Below are 18,812 nucleotides of genomic sequence, written 5' to 3'. Positions count from 1 at the left end.
GTCAGAGAGGTTCTCAATTCAGCCGCGGCTTCCTGCTGCTGGGAAGTTAGCTGCTCTGTTTGAGGTGTTCACTTTGGGCCTTGCTCAAAGGCATTCAGCAATTAGAGGGTCATTAGATTTTTATTTTTCAATGCCATTTTGAACGGGTTAGCATAGAATGTAAAAATGGCCTGCACAACTACTTCATGGCATAGACTGTAAAAAAAAAAGGACGTCTGCTTGCTTGGCTCGAAGTGAGGTCGCCACAAAAACTGCTCCCCCTGGTGGCTGGCTGCAGTAAAGGTTAAAAAATCCATCGTTCCAGCCATTCCAGATGGGCTGTGGTCAAACTTTAAAAAATGAATACTCCTCGTAGAAATGTTTCTCACATCCAATTGTTGTGATATCATCTAGCTCTCTGGTATCCAAGTCCTCTTTTTTTCTAAAAAGTTTTGTTTTTTAATTAATTATACAAGGTCAAAAAAAAGGCTTTAGGTAACGTTTAACAATGATCGACAGCGTGTATTTTTTTCGGGGATTGTAAAATATGTCTGGAGGTAGAGTCAAGAAGTGATTAGACTCTTAAAAGAAAAATATATATATATAATTTTTGTCACTCAGCTCCCCTTAGATTCTCCCAGAATCCCTCCCTCACTACTACAATGGCTGCGCCTGTGACGGGGGAACTTTGGCTTCAAAACCGTACAATGATAAATAGTGGAGCCACGCTGTCCACTCTATACACAGTCTATGCTTCATGGTAGTAAAGCCAAATACTCAGATACTAACAGATGAGAAATGAATAGGAGTATAAAAATACACACTAATTGCATTCACTGAACTTGTTGTTTGTTGTTGTTGCACAGGGGTTCAATCCACAGCTACACCAGCCAGATCACTGTCCACGCAGTGTTTGGTAGTGTTTTCGCTTCATTTTTTTTTCCATGGGAAAGGGGGCACGTCATCCATATCCACACATTCATTGACACTGTCAGTGGACACTAAAATAAGAGATAAACAAGAAAGAAATACAACATAAGGGAGTAATGGAAACAGTCTTCGAGATTTAATATGATAACAGACATTAAAAAAAGGGTTTAATAAAGTTAAATGCTGTGTTTTTACAGCCTGAAAGAAAGTTGAGCTGCTTATGTTGGAAGGTGGATATTTTGGGTGCTCCAGGTGAAAGAAGCAAGAGGAAACATGAAAAATGATTTATTTCACTTAGCTGAGGAAATAGCTGGATCCATAAACAGTGCTCTCCACCTTACTTAATCTTTCTAAGAAATATCATGGCAATAAAATACAATGTTCCCCCCATGAATTTAATTATTTCGACAATCAACAAATCACATTTCTACTTCATATTTTCCGCTCACATGCAGCCCAGCCCTTGTACTCCTCCTTCACACTTTGTGTGCCCTCATTTAGCTCCACTTCAGTCAGAACACTTTCTTCATTTTGCACCGATGGGTCGATGTGGGCGTATCAGCTATCAGAGGGGACCGGCGTGTCTGATGGTTTATACACCTGTGCCAGTAGCGGCTGTGTGTGATAGCTGATACGGCCCTCATGGCAAGTTTGTTCTCTACGGACATGCCTCTGAGCTTATGAAAACACACACAGACATCAAACATCAGACTATAAACTGAATCTCATCCTTCTCATACTCCTTACCGTGTAAATTTCTGTGTATGTTTACCTCTACTCTGTTCATAATGATAACAGAAATGAATAATTATCTTTATTTATACAGCACTTTTTGAATCCCACTCATAAAAATGATAAAAGATAACTTTTTAAATCAACAGCCGTGACATGTAAAGAAATATATAAATCAGAAACATGAAACAGCAGGCCAGATTAATAGATTATCACTTTGTGTGTGTTTGTTTCTTTCAGGGAGTGAACTATTAGATATAAATGTGATATAAAGTACTCCCTTCCTGCTCTGTCTTCTTTTATAAAAACAAAATGTCTTCAGTGGGTTTAAATCTGTTAGTGTGTGTGTGGCAAGGTAAGTGTGTATTAAATTTATTTGTTGTCTTGTTAGGTTTATTTTACATTAACTGCACACCAATATCACTTATAAAAACACACTCACACACACACACACCCTATTCTGAGGGCTGTGACAGCAAATATTTGGCCATACGTGGGGGCAGCTTGTAGGTTTTGCCCAGAGTAAACACAGCAGTGGTGGATATGGAATAATAATGTGGTGCGTTTTAGCAGCTGCTCGGTCACAGCCTGTTTACAGTGTTGGAGGGTTCTCTTAAGCACTAATTTGTCACTGTCAGCTTTCTCGCACTCTCTACGCCTTTTTCTTTTAAGTATGAAGGCCAGACCGTGAGCTCAAAGAGGGTGCTTTGATTCTATTTTTAAGGGTGCTTGTGAGAAAGTATAGATTGTGTGAGCTAATGCAGCTATGTGTGTTGTATAGAGCATGGGGTTTGACCATTCGGTGACTGTTTGCCACTGCATATTTTTTTCTGCCATACCTCTGTGGCTAAGTCTGTTTGGTAAATGACAAGAAACTGGTCTGAGTGTGGAGGTGAATTCACATCCAACCTGGTCGGTTAATACATGGTTCAGCTCTGTAATCAGCGCCCTTAAAAAATGCACACTGACAGCAGATTTATTATGCTGTGTGTCAGTTTCTTTCTGCCACAATTTATTTTTCTACAAACAGAAGCCCTTTGTGAGTGCCTTTGTGTCATCCCGTCTACCTCTTGCGCACATCTATTTTTAAAAATGTGTGTTTGTGTGGGTGCATGAGCTTGCATCTCCTGTCTGCGTGTGTTTATGTGTTTGGTCGCTGACAGATTTACAGAGTGGTGTCTCACCTCCACCGGTCAAGTCTTGTCTTGTCCCAGTCTGGCGTGTTACTAAGAGTAGACATACGCACAGTGCTTTTCTGCTTTACAGAGCACACTGGAACCCAACAGCTACCCTGTAAGATGGAATATTCAAGACTTATAATAAATTTGAGAATATAGCACTATTGAAAAATCACATCATAAGCTCTGTATTTTGATGACTATACATATGACTATATGTATTTGCTATTGTATATTGTGCAGAAGATGTGTGACACTGTATCACATACAAACCTTTTTTAATAGCATGACCCCAACGATTGGTGAATAATTCTCCATTCTTGTTGCATTTCTCTGTCTTTATTGTTTTTCCAATCTAAAGGCAAATCAGGTCCCCGAACATCCAGAAGCAGATAGTGCCGGGTGAGATGAGGAAAGACCCCGTGGCTGATGGACATCCACACTCTTTGTCACAGGTTTGAATATGTGTTTGTGTGTGTGAATGCACTGTGTGTGTGGACAAGTGGATATGATTTCCACTACAATGGCTCATCCTCACTCCAATACTTTCCCTTTGAGCCCTAACTCCTCCTTTGTGCATTTCCGCTTCTCTGATCAGAGACAGAGCCCTGCTCCAGCCTTTCATGCCTCTGCCCTCCCTCAGTACATCAGACAGTCAGGACAAGATAAAAACATTTAGTTCAGCAGAAACCAGCTCCAAATGCAAACTTGCAGTGGTGGCATAACAGCACTCGAGAGAACAATGAGGAGGGAGTGAGACAGGCAGAGAAGTCAGGACGTATCATTTTGGATATGATTTATTTTATATTATCTATAATGGAGTATTATCCACAGGTTTTGCAGGTATTATAGAACATGCAAAAATTGTATCCGTCATTCGTCTATAACATAAGAGAACTAATACTGCTGCACAAGTTACATGCTTCTTCACAACAGCAACGTCTTTTAAAGCTATCACATGAAGATTTTGCTGCTTATGAAACTGAATGATACAAATACTGATGCACCTTAGTGATCAAAAAAAAAGAAGCAAACCAGACCATTAAAACAAACAGGATCTCATTACAAGTAGTTGTTTTGAAGGAGGGGTTAGGTGTCAGACTGAGTTTATTAAAAAGTAATTCAGGACAAAGATTCTCAATGATTGATGAACTCAACTTTAAAAAAGAGAAAGAGTCAACAAAAAAACTTCTTGCGCGAACTTTAACTCACATTAGACATTCTCATGGTTTTTTTTTTTTGACTTTTCAAACTTGCAACATTCATAGGAATGCATGAGAACTACATGAGACACACAAAAATTATTTATCCACTCAAATTTACAGAAATAATAACAAATGCCCAGTTCTTATGGATGACCTCTTTACGGATCCCCACTTTAAAATACACTCACGCCCCAAAATACTTACTTCTTTAAAAAAATCAGCGACAGTCAGTATAACCTCCTCCCGTTGCCTGGTTACAGTACAGAAAGTTTTGAATGTGTTGCTTTGTTTCACATACTTTGTTAACACTGTTTTTGTGTTTGGGCTCAAAAAGACGCTGGCCACTTGATGCCCTACATACCACACTTTCCCAGCAAAGGGTGCATATCACTCAATTTTCAGCCATCTCTGGAAATAGATCTATGTTGAAAAGAATGACTGGAACTTGGTTTGTTTGCCTTGATTATTATGCTAAATGGATGCGATTGCAAGCAAGCAGACTGACCTCCAAAGAGATATGCAGTGACACGCTTGCAGGACACATTTCCAAACCTGTAACACCATGATTTAAATTTACTATTTACATAATTTGTCAATTTTTTATGCAGGGACAAACAATTTTTTTTAGTTTCTCGTGAAGTGTTAAATACAGTACAAAACAATAGATCTTTTATTTATTTATTTTGTCCTCTGCCTCATTGTAATTATTCTCTGCGTGCCACGCAAATAGCCTCATGTGCTAGCTATGGCACCCATGCCCTAGGTTGCCTACCCCTGTTATAGAATATAAAAACTTCCAGATGAAATAATTATCCTTAGATTCAAATTAATCATTAAAAACTATTGACCTTTGCGTACTCCATCTTACTCTCTGTAATGTGCTCTCTGTTTTGTATTTTCTGTATGTTTTCTGTACATGATGTTTATTCAGCAGTCAGGCTCTGCTGTCGCCCTCCCTCATCTGTCCCTCTCCACTCCCTCTGTTTATCTACAGTCCCATCAGGAACACACCACGCTCCGAGGGTAAACACAAACAAACAGGGCCTTCCCTCATTGCTCCCTCTCCCTTGTCTTTCCAGGAGAGTTTATGTGGGAAAGAGAGATAGCATCTCTCCGCTCCATCGTCTCCATCGCGCCACGCTGCACTTCACAAACACAGAGAAAACACACATCGGAAATGTTCACTTCGAGCCTTTAACACAGGCCTCTTTTTTCTTGTGTCTGTAACAGAGCAGCATCAGCCACAATCCACCCCCTCCACCTCCCTTCTATTCAGAGATGTAAGGATTATGAATGTTTTTTGTTTGTCTTCATAATCTGGGATTTTAAAAGGAATTCAAGGACTTTTACTATTTCTAAGACGACACAAGGTCTGAGCTGATTTATGTCCTGCTTTCTTCTTCTGACAATCAAGGAAAATCTGGCTTGGGTCCTTGTTTGGTACCAATGTTTGGCCCAGATTACCTGCCTGCGTGCGGGCTTAACTGATCCAATCTTAAACCCACTAAATGGCTTGGAGTGCCATCAAAGCCTTGCCTTTAATACCAACCATGTTTGATAGAGTAATTCAAATCTGGATGATTTCAGTGAGCAGAACCCGGATGGCCAAGAGAGATGAAAGGCGACAGAGGCATGGACAGTGATTCCAAGAAAGAGTAAACACTCCAGCACTAAAGCTAAGGCTAGCTGGGATACCCCTGTTTACAGAAAACACACAGTCACTTTCAGCTCTTTCTGAACAATAGACGATCTGTGTTGTCTACGTTTTGTTCTCACCTAGCTCAGTCAAAGCCTCCTTACAGCAGAGCATTGTTGCTGTTGGTTTTCTTTAGATTCTTGTCTCACAGAGATTAAGAAATGACTCTCAGATTAGGATGTGGTTTCATATTGCTGTGTCTTGCACATGTAGGGAACTTATCATATCCTCAGGGAGGTGAATCCTCATTTTTGAAAATCCTGTAGTCTGGAGGAGTTAAATCTAAAAGAGATTAAAACCTGTGAAGTTTCTACATATTTCACTGATGCAATGTGATTTTCTAAATTGGCCTGGATTTAGAAACTGTAGTCTAAGCATAGCCTTAAATTATTCCATCAGGCTGTACACTTCACTGAAAGTGAACATGAGACTCCTGTTAAAGCACACATACTTAACATTTTTCAAATCATGGGAAGGACACAAAGTGGTTAATGCTGCTCACTTGACTTTTCTGACAGAGACAGATGCCCATGTCTGCCTGAACCAGGCTACTGGGGTAAGTGGTTTGTATTCCTGTGAGTGTGTGTGTGTGTGTGTGTGTGTGTGGAGTCAGGGATCATAGGTGCACAGCAGTTGGAAATATGCATTCTCTCACTCTCCGCTCGTTTATTTTAGTGATTATAATCCCTCCATCAAACCAAAGACGGCCAGACTCCATAATGGCTCTTCCCAAGGGTATAAGGTGATGATTGGTGCAGCAGAGGCAATTATCTTTCCATTTTTACCCCTCTCACTCTATCTCTCTTGCCCCCTTTTTCCACTCTTTTTGTTCTTAACAGCCAGCAATATTCTCGTGTTACTAATAAAACTCACATCACACACAGATATGCTCTCAGACACACATGATGTACACTCACACACTCACACATGGTAAGACATAGCTTCTGGTCAGGTTACACTCCAGGGTCGGTGGGTTGTAGTCTCATCACAGCAGGGTGTGCGAACGAGTGTGTGCGTGCGTGCATGTGACTCCTTCTGTCTGCTGGGCGGGGCCAGACCAGAACTTGTTGATTCTGGTGCATCAAATTACCGCCCGTCTGTCACATCCAATTACAGCTTTGGACTGTTGACACACACAGCCTGCCTCTGTACGTGCGTGTGGGTGTTTGTCGCTCACCTCCAGCTGTGTCATGCTGACGTGACGATCCACAAGTATCCACTTGTGATTTGGCCAGACTGGAGCTGTTTTTATCGCACTTAGGAATAATCCTCTCGCTTTGAATTAATTCAAAGCTGCTGAATTATCCAGTTTAACCGCTGTTTTCCATCATAAATATTCTCTTTTATGATGTAGCAGTCAGTGGATCTTTGCTTTCCAATCAGAGGATCAGTCTTGGGAGCTGGGGTGATGTCATTTGCCACCTCAGTGAGCGTGTGTGTACTGTATGGTTCAGATTCTACACTCTTGAATATTTATTAGGGGCAGTTAAAAATCCATCCGCGTGCATTCCTTGCGTGTTACTGGCACTGAACGCTTTCCATGCATTTAGCATATCCTTCGAGAGATCCCACAATAGATTTGCCATGTGTTATCTACGGCACTGCTTAGCCTGGAGCTTCTTTTACACAAAACAAATGGCGTCTACTTCTAATACTTTCAGATTTAGTGATGCTATTGGACATGCAAAGTCATGTTCAGATATACCCGTCAATCACAAACCTGAGAATCAACATTTGTTTCCTTTAGCTCTAGTGTTAAAGCATCAGTTCACAACATTAAATATCAGCTATGAGCTCATATTACAGTTACTGAGGGATAAAGTCATCAAAATTTTCAGTATTTGGAGACTTGACAAAAGCATGACCTTAAGAACGATCCATTATTCCTTATTACCTCCGCCAAGGAGGTTGTGTTTTTTGGAGAGTTTTTCTGTTTGTCTGTGAACGACATAACTCAAAAACTGTCCAATGGATCTTGATGACATTTTCAGGAAATGTTCAAAATGGAATAAGAAAGAACTGATTAAATTTTGAAAGGTGATGTGGATCACTGTCTGAATCCAGGATTTTTTTAAGTATTCTTTATCATAGTGAGATAGGGCCGTTTTCACTATATGTGTATATAAGTCCATGATAAATGGTCGGATTGCTTTACAAAACAATACAAGACAAGGTCATCATAATTTCTGACAGATGTAAAAGTACGATCCAGATCCTGGCAATATTCTGGATACTGAGATCTGGAATATGAAATATGAACTGGGTCATCATAATTTTCAACACTGTCAGGTAACAAATAATCGTACAAACCCGCAACTAACACCAAATTGTAGCAGACAGTCTGCTGAAAGGGAGTATAGCACTAAAGCAGGACTTAAGTGTGACAATCACAATATGCTTGGCAGAGGTCTGTGCTCTGCGAGTGCTTTTGTAGTTTATACCTTTAATAGAGTTTATGGGCCCAAACCTTACTGCTTTAAGAAAAAATATGGGAAAGCAGTTGATTGACATAAAGATGGAGTAAAAAGAGAGTGTTGGTGAAGAAAATGAAGCTGTACTTAAGACACGTCTAAAGTTAGACAGTGAAGAAACACTAATACACCTCTAAATACCATTTTTACACCTCTGCATAATGTGCAGCAACTATTTTTTTGTTTGTACCTAAAATTGCTTTTCTTCTTGCCTTTCTCCTTTGAGCTCAAAACTAAGAGCATTTTGTTTTACTGCCATTGTATCATAAACAGGCATCAGTAGGGCACCAGTTGTGGTTAAGTTGGGCGCCTCATGACATGAGCCCTGGAGTGGGCATCCTGAGCTTGAGCCCTGCCTAGGCTCTTTTCTACGTTAACCCCAGCTCTCGCCCCGTTTCCTGTTCCATGCCCTATCATGTGCCCCCTAAATAAATGCATGAAAAGCATAAACTGTGGACAAAACAACTTGATTCAGAGTCAGTGGTTCAGACCGAAGCCTGATCTTTTCACCTGTAAAATCTTTAATCTTTTGTAATTTGCTGGTAGGGACTTTCTGAGAATCCAATCTGCACCTCCTTAGCCTGTGATTTGCAACAAGTGTAACTGAACACCCTGTCCAGTCGGTCTCCAAGGCTTCTGCACAGCTTCCAGAAAAGTGTGAATGTGTGAACTTGACGCCAAGTCAACTTTTGAGAAGAGGAAGAGAGCGCATTTCTTTTAAATGAGAGAGGGAGAATTGGGGGTTTATTATTCCTGTCCAGTGTTTTCTTTCACAGTTCTATCACCCAGTGTGGAGAGGGATCCTTTTCACCTCTACTCACCATAGGTGTCAGAGAGGCCACACACAAACTATTACTCCAGGCTTATACACTCACACACTCAGAAACACACACTCTCATATGGATGTGGGCAAAGTTCAGAGCACTTAGAAAACCTCTCTCCATCACTTATCACTCTCTTCTGTTTTGGCTGTGTCTCTTTTTTTCTTCGAGGAGGAGTGTTGTTCTTCCTTCACCACAGGCTTTAACTTTCTTAAATCTTGCATTTGTTTGTATTTGACGTGGATTGGACTGACAAAGAGACCTTTACTCAAACTCTGTTGTGCAAATACACTGATATTCTACCAGCAGTCTTTACCCAAGAAAAAACTTTTTGTCTCCGACTTTTTGCTACTTTGCTTCCAACCTTTGTCCTCCTCATCGTCCTCCTCCTCCTCCAAACTCTTTTTTACTCTTTAGCTTACTCTGTCCGCTTCCCAGGATGCAATGCGGAACACGGCGGAGCGGATCAGAGAGTTGGAGAGCGCACTGAGGGAGAGCATGAACACTTCTGCTCATAGGGAGGCTCTCTGGGCACAGGAGGAGACTGAGCGTGTTCAGGCCCAGAGACAGGTTTACCCAGTGTTTTCACATCCTGACTGAAGACCTGACACACACATACACACACACACACTCATTCGCCCATAGATGATGTCATGCACCTTTACAGAAGAGCTTCAGAAGCAGTGCAGGTATCAGCTCACCTGGGAACAAGAAGGTCTCCCTCAAAAATGGAAAACTTAACTGCACCCCCATGTGGCTTGAAGTGTAACTGCAGGCCAAATGTGGTTGAGAAGACCTCTAATCACTCAATGTGCAGCTTTAAACCGACAGATATCATTTTAACAAAAAGGACCTTTTTTTTGTGTCATGTCACCTTAATTCGAATCTTAAAACAAGCTTTACAGTTTCTCCCCTTTAACAGAAATTAAGAACTGAATCGAAACAATCCCCCCTGAGTGTGTAGGCTGCTCTTTCACTCTGCCTGTGCTGCTATCTATCCCTCTCTCTGACTGCCAGCTGCTTACATCTTTAAGTGGGTCCCAGAAAAAGTGCACTTGTGTGCGTCTGTACGTATGTGCGGGCGTAGGTGTGTCTGTGGTGGGAAAGAGAAACAGAGTGAGGGAGCGTGTTTCCTCCCGATGTGAGTGTGCATCTGAATGAGAATGACCTCGCATTACTTATGAGTGCCCAAAGTAATACGAGAGCAATCTGCGGTTAAAACAAGAATTAACATTTTGAGGCAGAATGGTGGCTGCATCGCCTCAAACACACACACACACACGCACACACATACATACATGCATATATTGAAAGCCTGAAGCTGACAGAGGAGACGGTTAGAAGATGCAGAGATTGGTGAACGCAGGGGAAGAAGGAGAAGGTCAAGCTCAGTTTAGAAAATGCAGTTGAAGCCAACGCTAACTGTGGCTTGTTTTTCCCCTTTTCTCGCTGTTCCTGTTCTTTATATGCTCGACTTACGGTCAGCATGGATACCGTGTTTATCAAACAATATTCTGATTCACCGAGGAGTCCGAAAAAGAGGAGAACATATTTATGTCTGTGGGACTTTTTCGCACGCATGGAGATGGATGATTCAGCTTTGACCCAAGTTTACCCGTGTGAAGCCAAAAAGCGTCAGGGAAATCCTTTTCCAGCTTGTGACATGTTAACACTTCTGAACCCCAAAAGCAATATCCCAGGCTTTCAATTTGAGCCGATCCAAGTGCTTTACATAGAGAACATATAACGCCAGCATTCGGTCACACTGGGAACTGTGCTTGACACATGTTGAGCTTGAATAGAGTTGCACAAGGAAAGATACCAATTTGTCCTGGCACTGAAGCTGCTCACTTGGTGATGCTAACTGTTAGGTGTTGTCAGCAGTTTGAACTTTACATGCCAGCATGACATCAACACATAGAAAGGCAGCGAGTCAACCTGCCATTAACATACAGCCACACCATCGTCAGTCTTACCTCACACCCTTGAAAGGAAGAGTGTGTGGGGAGAGGTGTTAGTGAAAGAAAAAGAGAGGAACAGGTCCTTCTGAAACCTCATCACCTGACCCTGGCACAGTTTCACAGCGCCCTGCCAGACTCACATTCTCACATTCTGCCCCCCCTCTTCCCTTGATTTCCCCCTTTCTTTTCCTCTCTGTCCCGGTGTAATCAGTCTCATGATGTGTAATGCGCTGAAAGTCTTCCATCAGCCTGACCTGCTGAAATGGAGCATGGGTAATGCCCTGGGTCACTTTTCTTCACACCCCAGCCCTCTAAGTCTCTCACTGCGTCTCTGCTTCCCTCCTTCTCTCCTGACTCTCTCCTTGCAGTCATTTCTGCGGCCGATCCCTTGTCCCGAGCCTTGTTCTTTCCCATCTGCCTTCTTAAGTTGTCTCGCCTCATTATCTCCACCCTCTTTCTCCCTTTCCCTCTGTTCCTGTTCCTGTCTCTTCCTCTCTCTCCTCCTCTGTGGCGTTTGAACTAGGCCTTTGAACCAGCAACACCGACGCAAACGGACAAGAGGGATTTGGCCCTTACCTCTGAGCCCCCAATCAGCTTAACAACTAAAGGGGCTTTGGGTTGGTCTTAGCGAGCCTTAGCCTGACTGGGGGGCTTTGCCTTGAAGTTGAGCTAAATTAGCACGCACAGGCTTGCTGTTAAGCTGATTAAGTCCCTAATTTCACTAAAATGCATTGTATTCCTTATTAATGATGTGATTGTGAAGTGAGGGCTAGCCTGGGTGGTGGACTAATGGGGGACTGGGAGGTGGCCAGTTGGCGCTGAGGGTTGATAGACATGTGGTGGGTGTAAATGGAGTTGTGTATGCGTGACCCTTGGCTTTCAGGATGAAAAGACTGGATTTGGATTCTTGTAAGCCTGTAAGAAGACATCAAACATTAAACATTGTGTGATTTTGGACAGATGGATGTCTTGTTGATACTGGGTGTATTAACTCCATAATACCACTGAGGTCAGTTGTTTTTGGCAAGGACGTGGAGCGTGTTTTTTTGAGCAACGCTTTGTTGCCACTTTCCCATCATTCAGAAGTGTTGTGTTCCCAGCCTGCCTTGCTTTCCCTCTTCTCACAATCCTTATGTGATATTCATGAACAGTCGGTGAGCAGCACTTTATCTGACATCTGTGAAGCACACCTAAAAACCGGCGGAGATGCAGACTGTCCTGAAAATGTGTGAACGATTTGGCCCCTTCATAAAAGAGGCCCGTTCCTTTTTTCATGTTCTACCCCATGGAGTGCTTTGCCCTTTCTCTCTTTCTCTGTCTCTTTTTTTTTTTGCTTCTTCACCTCTCTTTCTCCTTTTGTTCATCTCAGAGCCAACACTTCCATATTTATTGGTGGAGTACCTGCCAATGATAATACTCAAAGTTCAAGGAGCACTTTCTACTCCTGTTACAAAGAGCTTTACTAGAAGAAAATAAATTTGTGCTCTGATGAAAAGAAACGTGAGGAAAGCCATCACATAACGGCCTTATTCCAGTACATCTGCTTTACTGATAGGTCACATGACCTACCACATGGCCCCTAATGACCCCCATGGTGGTAGGTGAGAGTAGAGAGCCAGCACATCACCAGGGCCTGTATGCATGACCAGCCATTAGCGCAGAAACTGAACTGTTTTGTACTAACTAAAAAAAGATTAGCAGTATGCATGAGCCAGCTTAACGGGCCAAAAGAGCGTTAAGTTTAATGAAGTTATACCCCACCATTACAGGCGCTAACAGCAGGATTACAGGGCCTGTTTGGCTGTTTAAAGGCGGACATTGCGTGATAAATTACCTTTTGAGAAAACATGTACAGGCGGTGGGTGGACAATCCTTTGGAAAGGTGGTGTTGTGTAGCCATACAGCACATTTTGATTTCACTTCTTGCTTTAATTTGTCTGGGTCCTTCCAAGGTGTGTGTGGTGAAATGTTGAATTTAATAAACTGCTTCTACTGGGGCATTGTTGACAAGCAGTCCTTGTTTTGCAAAATAGCTTTCATATTACTGATTTTATTTTTGAGGTTTTCTACTGTGCTCTCAAAAAGACCACACTCATTTACTCCGTTCAAGATCACCAAATTTTTCTTTCTCCTTGTTTCCCTGATTAACTCAAGGATAACAGCTGTTTGTCCATGTGTATTCTTGTAATAATATCTAAATTTCTCCGTCTGAAAAAGGTTTTTCTTGATCTTCTCAGTCACACCGTTACTATGCTCCAGGTATATTGCTGTTTATGGGTGGTAGACATGCGCAGTTCGAGTTAGTTTAATGGGGTTTTCCAGGAGATTCCCCGGAATTATGACATAATCTGCACCTGTGTCTCTTTCACATAATTAGTCAACTGGACGATTATTTCGCAGTCGTGCATGTGGCTTAGTGCTGCAGCCAAATGGGCCATTCCATTACAGGATGTTAGGACTTATGGTCCCATTTGTTTAATGGCGGGACATGCATACAGGCCCAGTTCACTATGCTTAGCTCTGGCGTCCATGAGCCAACCACTCCATGCTAACTTTCACCTCCCAGGGAAAAAAATCCTGTTGAAATGTCATCAAGAACTCAAGAAGGGCAGAGCTGGGGCAGGAGTCAGTTTGGCTGTTTACTCTACCTTCCCAAGCCTCCCTGTTTTTATAAAGAAAGGGAGAAGAAATCAAAGAGAAAGGTATCTGTATTGAGATGTTAGATTCACCCGTAGATTATCTTACTTTCTTTTCATCCATCTCGACCCTCTAAGCAGACTGACCAAGCTCTGCATCCTAATGTAAAGCATTTTGTTCAACAAGCGGACACCTCCTGTCTTTGGATAATGACGCCTTGAGGTCACATCCTGTCTGCCAGACACTCAGGTTGGACACAGGGGTCTGCGTGGCTGGAGGGCATCTGTCTGTGCAGTTGCAGGAGATTTAGTCTATGGGTTGAGCTTCGTTCTCACCTGCTCTAAAGTAGAGGCACACTTAATCATGAGGTAAAATTAGTGGAAAAACATGAGAAATAAGAGCTGCTGAACTGTTATCATGTAAACCCATCTTTGCTAAATGTAAACAGACACCCAGGGCAGCCATTCCCCTCACACACATAGTCTGAATGAATACAGACACAGAGCATTTGATTACTCATTAGGACAAAGAATTTAATATCAAACATGATTGTGTCTATGAAAATTGTTACATTTGTATCTGCTTAAACCTGTGTGCATGTATTTCCTCTCAACAGCTGGAGGAGCTGATGGGGGCTTTGGAAAAGACCCGCCAGGAGCTTGACGCCACCAAGATGCACCTGTCTTCCACTCAGCAGTCTCTGCATGAAAGAGATGGACACCTTAACAGTCTTCGCCAGGAGAGACGCAAACAGCTGGAGGAGATCCTAGAGATGAAGTAAGTGACATGTTTTATTTCTAAATAGAGTTCTTAATGTATAGTTATTTAATAATCTCACATAATCCCACACAATCGTCCGTTATCCTGTCCAGTCATGTTTTTACATTTTACTAATCAGTGACAGACTTCAACAAAGCTTTCTAAGTCCTAAGAATACATTAACCTACATTTGCCAGTTGTGAAACACAGGGCAAGAGTTTCTGGCATCACATTAAGACAAACTGTCAGGAAAAACAAACCACAAGTGTTTGTGGTTGTGACTCAACACCCAGCCCGTATAAGTTTATGATCAAGGATTTTTATAAACATAGCGATGATTGGCTCGGCTTTTCATTGGGCGCACTTTCATTACCCTGCAAAGCGGAGTCATTGCTGCAACAGAAACCTGTGCTTGCCTGCTCAGCTGTTTAAATTTGCATCGGTGCATGGATATAATATAGATATCAGAGCTTATGTGTGTCATGAAGCAGGATCAGGCATTGACTCAGACTGCCTTGTGTAAGGATATGATTATTGAATACAGGTGGTGGAGTCAGTCAACAGGTCACACAGATACATGTGCAGGTGTTGTTTCTTAGCATTGCATGCTTGAAAGTGACAGACAGAGAGCAAGAGAAGAAGGAAACACTAAAAAGAAACTGCATTACAGGCTGCATTTCCATGTGTGAGTGTGTGTCAGCGTGTTTGTGTGAGTGTGTAAGTGAGCCCAGCGAGCGGCTGCATGCGTGTTTGCTTTGAGCGCTCTGATTGAGGGAGCACGGAGCCACATATCTGGCTGTCATGTGCGGCAGAGAAATGCCTTTAATGTCAACCAGTCGGAGCAGTACAAAAAGGAAGGCTGGCACATATGTATTAAAAACACAACTTTAAGAATCCACAACGCCTCACGAGGCTCCTCTGGTCACATTGACTCAAAAAAATGTGTGCATGCATCTGTTCCAGCATGCGAGTGTGTATGTGTGCCTGTGTGTGTGCATGCTTTGCACATGTTTTTTCACACGCTCACACCTGGAAACAAAAAAAACATCCTTCTTGTCCACTCTAATTTCTAATACTCAAACATGGCCTGCAATGCTTTGCAGGGTGTTTCATATGATATACATTGCTGCAATCTGGGTGTCACAGTTGTGTGGGGTCTGTTTTGCGTCAACCTGTGTGTGTGACTGAAGAAGTCGTCATCAGGGGGTTTGGGGTCACTGATAATGAGGATTAAAGGACTGTTGGGTTGCAAAAAGCCACAAAGATATGGGCATGCTGAACATACACTCACCAGCCACTTTTTTAGGTACACATTGCTAGTACCAGGTTGGACCCCCTTTTGCCTTCAGAACTGCCTTAATCCTTGGTGACATAGATTCAACAAGGTACTGGAAACATTCCTCAGAGAGTTTGGTCCATATTGACATGATAGCATCACACAGTTGCTGCAGGTTTGTCGGCTGAACATCCATGATGAGAATCTCCCGTTCCACCACATCCCAAAGGTGATCTATTGGATTGGGATCTGGGGACTGTGGAGGACATTTGAGTACAGTGAACTCATTGCCATGATCATGAAACCAGTCTGAGATGATTCCAGCTTTATGTCATGGAGCGTTATCCTGCTGGAAGTAGCCATCAGAAGATGGGTACACTGTGCTCATAAAGGGATGGACATGGTCAGCAACAATACTCAGGTAGGCTGTGGACTTTAAACCATGCTCAGCTGGTATCAAGGGGCCCAAAGTGAGCCAAGAAAATATCCCCCACACCATTACACCACCACCACCACCAACCTGAACTGTTGATACAAGGCAGGATGGATCCATGCTTTCATGTTGTTGACACCAAATTCTGACCCTACCATCTGAATGTGGAGCAGAAATCCAGACTCATCAGACCAGGCAATGTTTTTCCAATCTTCTATTGTCCAGTTTTGGTGAGCCTGTGTGAATTGTAGCCTCAGTTTCCTGTTCTTAGCTGACAGGAGGGTCACCCGGTGTGGTCTTCTGCTGCTGTAGCCCATCTGCCTCAATGTTGGACGTGTTGTGTGTTCAGAGATGCTCTTCTGCAGACTTCAAACCAGTCTGTCCGTTCTCCTCTGACCTCTGCCATCAACAAGGCATTTTTACCCACAGAACTGCTGCTCACTGGATATTTTCTCTTTTTGGGACCATTCTCTGTAAACCCTAGAGATGGTTATTGGTTAAAATCCCAGTAGATCAGCAGTTTTTGAAATACTCAGACCATCCCGTCTGTCACCAACAACCATGCCACGTTCAAAGTCACTTAAATCACCTTTCTTCCTCATTCTAATGCTCGGTTTGAACTGCAGCAGACCATCTTGACCATGTCTACATGCCTAAACACATTGAGTTGCTGACATGTGATTGGCTGATTAGAAATTTGCGTTAATGAACAGTTAGACAGGTGTGCCTAATAAAGTGGCCGGTGAGTGTACACACAACCTCATAAATAATCACTCAGGTCTGCAGACACACATGCACACACACAAACTTTGGCTTTTGAAAAGGGTCCATTTTCTTACAGCACAGCTCGAGTCCAGAGAAAACTAAACAGGAAAGATAAGGCAGACAAAGAGAGGTTACAGGAGGGAAGACGAGAGAGGGGGAGTGAGAGCAGGAAAAAGACTGAGAGGGAGGGGAGGATGGAGTGGAGGGGCTACACAAACTCAAGTATTTCAAATCTTAGAAATCATGAGAGAAGTTTGATTTCATGCCAAGTCTCTCCTTCTCTTCGCTGTAATGTGGCATTTGTCAAGAAGACCAGCTGAAGCAAACCATGTGAGGCACGTTCCCCAGTGAACTGGAGAGCCCTGTGTGTGTGTGTTTTTCGTGTGTGTGTGTGTGAGTGTGTGCGTGTGTGTGTGTGTGTGTGTGAAAGTGTGTGTGTGTGTGTGTATGTGTGTGTGTGTGTGCGTGTGTGTGGGTGTATCAGAGAAAAAGAGAGAGACCAGACTCTTGGCTTTTCAACACTGTTAATGAAAGAGACAAGAGGGGGAAAAATCATTTTCAATATCCTCTCATTGCATGCTGGGTTTCCTAGCTTTCATTGTGTGTGTGTGTGTGTGTGTGTGTGTGTGTGTGTGTGTGTGTGTGTGTGTACTGTGTATGTGTGTGTGTGTGTGTGTACTGTGTATGTGTTAGTGTGTGTGTGAAAAAGAGAGAGTGCATTTTTGTATTTGCCCTTTTCAGATACAGAGCTGAATGTTTGATGTATAAGGAGCAGTGCGGGTCTGTTCTGTCACCCCACACCAGATTGAGTTTCAACATTACTGTACACACACACACACACACACACACGCACGCACACACACACACACACACACACACACACACACACACACACACACACACACACACAAACAGATGGCCTCCAGAGAAGCGAGTCATTAAACAAGTCGTGGGTCACAGGGCGTAGGTGCACAATAGAGAAATGATGTGTTTGGACGTTTGGAATAGTCAGACATTGAGATGTTTCTATAGTCTGGGAGGTAAAACAACAAACGCCACAACACGGTTACAGCTGACGTTTAGAGTGATCCTCTACACCCTCGTGATGCAGCATTATTATCTCTGTGTACATTTTGCTGATGGAAAATGGAGATAAAGAAAAGGAAAGGTAGCAGCAGCTTTGATGGAGTTCACAACAAGACTGAAGGCTGACAGCGTGAAGATTTTCTTTAGGTAGGAGGGAAGATTTGATGATTGGAGAGCTAAAGGGAGCAGCTTTACAAGGAAATAGCAGGTGGGAAAGAGAAGAGTTTAAAAAAAGAGGAAAGAAACAACATATTGAATAGTGTAGGGAAAGAATGATGGAGGAAGATGAAGAGAAGGGTGGTCGAAGGTGTGGGAAGGAGAGACCAGGATAGAGCTGAGGGGAAGGAGAGTTTGGTCGGCAAAAAGAAAACTAAAAAAAACTCTTGTTAGACCACGTGTCAGTGTCAAGTCCCCAAACTTATCATATCATTAAAGGGATGTGAGGACTTCTTGCTTGAGAAGCTAGAAGACTCAGTTTCCCATGAACATCTGCACCCACTGTCATGAGGTCGTAGCTCTTGCCAAGGCATGCGTTTGTTTTGAAGCAAATGAATGGAGAGCAGATCTTCTTTTTAACATTACTTTTCTTTCTTCAAGACAACTTTTTACAGAAGACAAAGTGATGATTAATGTTTTTATTAATATTTATGTAGAGCTCTTGTTTGAAACATGACAACAAGCAAACTTTGTAAACTTGATTCGTACCATAGTTTAGTAGTCAGCTATATTTAGCACTACTCACAGCCCAGTGCTCTAAGACATGGCCGTATCTTGTAATGTAAGTGAATCCAAGTTGTGTCCTACCAGTGCTCATCTACCAACTCCAACCTCACCAAGCAGAGCTAACGTAGCCTCACTCTTCATTTTATTGATAGACTCTCAA

General features: G+C 42.6%; 1 protein-coding gene across 5 annotated transcripts in view; it reads left to right on the top strand.

Annotated features, from left to right (window-relative positions):
- Positions 1-18,812, top strand: part of LOC141799230 (ERC protein 2-like) — a 185,507-nt gene that overhangs the window by 82,986 nt on the left and 83,709 nt on the right. For all 5 annotated transcript variants that reach the window (XM_074681414.1, XM_074681411.1, XM_074681415.1 and 2 more), the window contains exons 14-15: positions 3,181-3,274; positions 14,227-14,387. In XM_074681414.1, the coding sequence (XP_074537515.1) occupies positions 3,181-3,274; positions 14,227-14,387 (255 nt within the window). The remainder of the gene's footprint in view (positions 1-3,180; positions 3,275-14,226; positions 14,388-18,812) is intronic.

Source organism: Halichoeres trimaculatus, unplaced genomic scaffold (genome assembly GCF_033239565.1).
Source record: "Halichoeres trimaculatus isolate MK-OKI-2021-1 unplaced genomic scaffold, fHalTri1.1 fHalTri1_scaffold_11, whole genome shotgun sequence".
Lineage (NCBI taxonomy): Eukaryota > Metazoa > Chordata > Actinopteri > Labriformes > Labridae > Halichoeres > Halichoeres trimaculatus.
Note: the sequence above shows the minus strand (reverse complement) of the source record. Positions and strands in the feature narration are given on the sequence as shown.